The sequence below is a fragment of the Apteryx rowi genome, unplaced genomic scaffold, assembly GCF_003343035.1.
Source record: "Apteryx rowi isolate R43461 unplaced genomic scaffold, aptRow1 scaffold_30, whole genome shotgun sequence".
Taxonomy (NCBI): Eukaryota; Metazoa; Chordata; class Aves; order Apterygiformes; family Apterygidae; genus Apteryx; species Apteryx rowi.
In genome coordinates this window covers 1,632,418-1,633,914 of record NW_020449419.1, presented here as the reverse complement: position 1 = coordinate 1,633,914, position 1,497 = coordinate 1,632,418, and the positions used below count along the sequence as shown (strand labels likewise).

The 1,497-nt window shown below is 47.4% G+C and overlaps 1 protein-coding gene across 2 annotated transcripts in view; it reads right to left on the bottom strand.

The window, feature by feature from the left end:
- The window catches only part of SLC16A9 (solute carrier family 16 member 9), a 20,742-nt gene extending 19,662 nt beyond the window's left edge, over nucleotides 1-1,080 (bottom strand). Inside the window, exon 1 of one of the 2 annotated variants that reach the window (XM_026069955.1) lies at nucleotides 921-1,080. In XM_026069955.1, coding sequence (XP_025925740.1) covers nucleotides 921-941 — 21 coding nt within the window. In that variant the 5' untranslated portion in view covers nucleotides 942-1,080. The remainder of the gene's footprint in view (nucleotides 1-920) is intronic. The other variant, XM_026069956.1, reaches the window with a different exon arrangement.
- Between the last annotated feature and the right edge of the window lie 417 nt (nucleotides 1,081-1,497).

The following is a 1,497-nucleotide window of genomic DNA, read 5'->3' as shown; positions in this document are numbered from 1 at the left end:
AAGGCAGGAGACCGGGGGTAAAAAAAGCAGAGCAGAAGAGGGAGGAAACAGGTGTAGGGAGGGAAAGTGAAGAAAAGGGTTGTAACCCCGGGAGGAGACCGAGGGGACGCATCACTCTTCAAAAAAGGTAATTCCTGCCTCTTCGCAGTGGCTTTTTAACTGCTCTGCAATACACGTTAGACACGGCAAAAGAGGTAAAGGGGCTTAAAAGAGATCAAGGGAGTTGGGGTTAGACGTTAGGAAAGGCAAGGCTAGGCTCTGGGGCACTGGCCTTTTCCCGTCGCACCGCCTCGGGCTGCCTAAAGGAGAGGGCTGGAGGCAGCTGGGGGACAGCAAAGAGCCCCGGTGCCCCACGGCCCCGGCTGCACCAGCAAGGCTCACTGAAATCCTCCTCCAGCAGCACAGGAGAGGGGGGAAAAACAACACAAAACAACACTTTCAAAACTGCAGCCATCCCGATCTGCCCTTCCCTATACTCCAGTACAAAAGTAATAGACAGGACAGAAATGGATTTGCCTTTTTTCATCCAGGTGTATGTAAAGTCCCATTACAGTGCTTGACAGACTGTGTTGCTTTTTTGACTTCTACAGAAGCTTCAGGACAAACATCGCAGGCTATAACTAAGCACAGGACATTTCACCCTAGCAAAGCCAGTTATGACCATCTGAAGAAGGGTGAAGAAGAATATAGGTGTCTTCTAAGCAGCTCATTAGACTACTGCTTACATGAAGCTAGGAGTAAATAACAGTTTGCCTACACAGGAAAAATTCAGAAGAGTTAAGGCATATCAGTTAAAGCACGTACTGAAATACACTGGATCTTTATGTGAATGAAGTGGTCCCCGTCAGACGCAAACCAACTTTAGATCCCAGGCAGTGGTGCACCTGGATGAGCACCCTCACTCAAGAATTAAAACGCACCTTAAATGAGTGCACATTCATCCTCACTTCCAGTTGTTTTGCTTCAACCTCTCTGGATGCCCTCCTGCTGTGAAGCCGTCCACTTTTAATCTAACTCCACTTTTCATACGAACATGACAGTCAAGTGCATATCATAGTTTTGAGGGGGCAAGTACGCCGGCAAAAGGCAGACCTGTAAAAACAAGCACCAGAAAAAGGCAAGAGGAAAGAGGAAAACTGAAGACAAGGAGAGACTCCTGGTCTCTCTCCTTCACCCTCGGTTTCGTAACGAGCAGCGCAGTTTCCTCCAACTCTAGGTTTCTGCTCACTCAGCCTACAGTATTTTGGCAACTGCCATATTTGGCTTAGTTCTCAAATCACTGATTAATCTGCTAATTTCTGCACTTCGGAAACACTCCCTGAAGGACCTTTAGAGGCAAGTGAATGATAATGGGGCCATAGCTGCATCTTTCATAACCATGCTTTCGTCCCCTCCGCGGCCAGAAGAGTTCTTAAGCCCTTACTTTAAAACAGAAAATGAAGGAAAACACTGAAAAACATCTATAAATCCCCCCCTCCTCCAGCCTCTGCAGTTTAA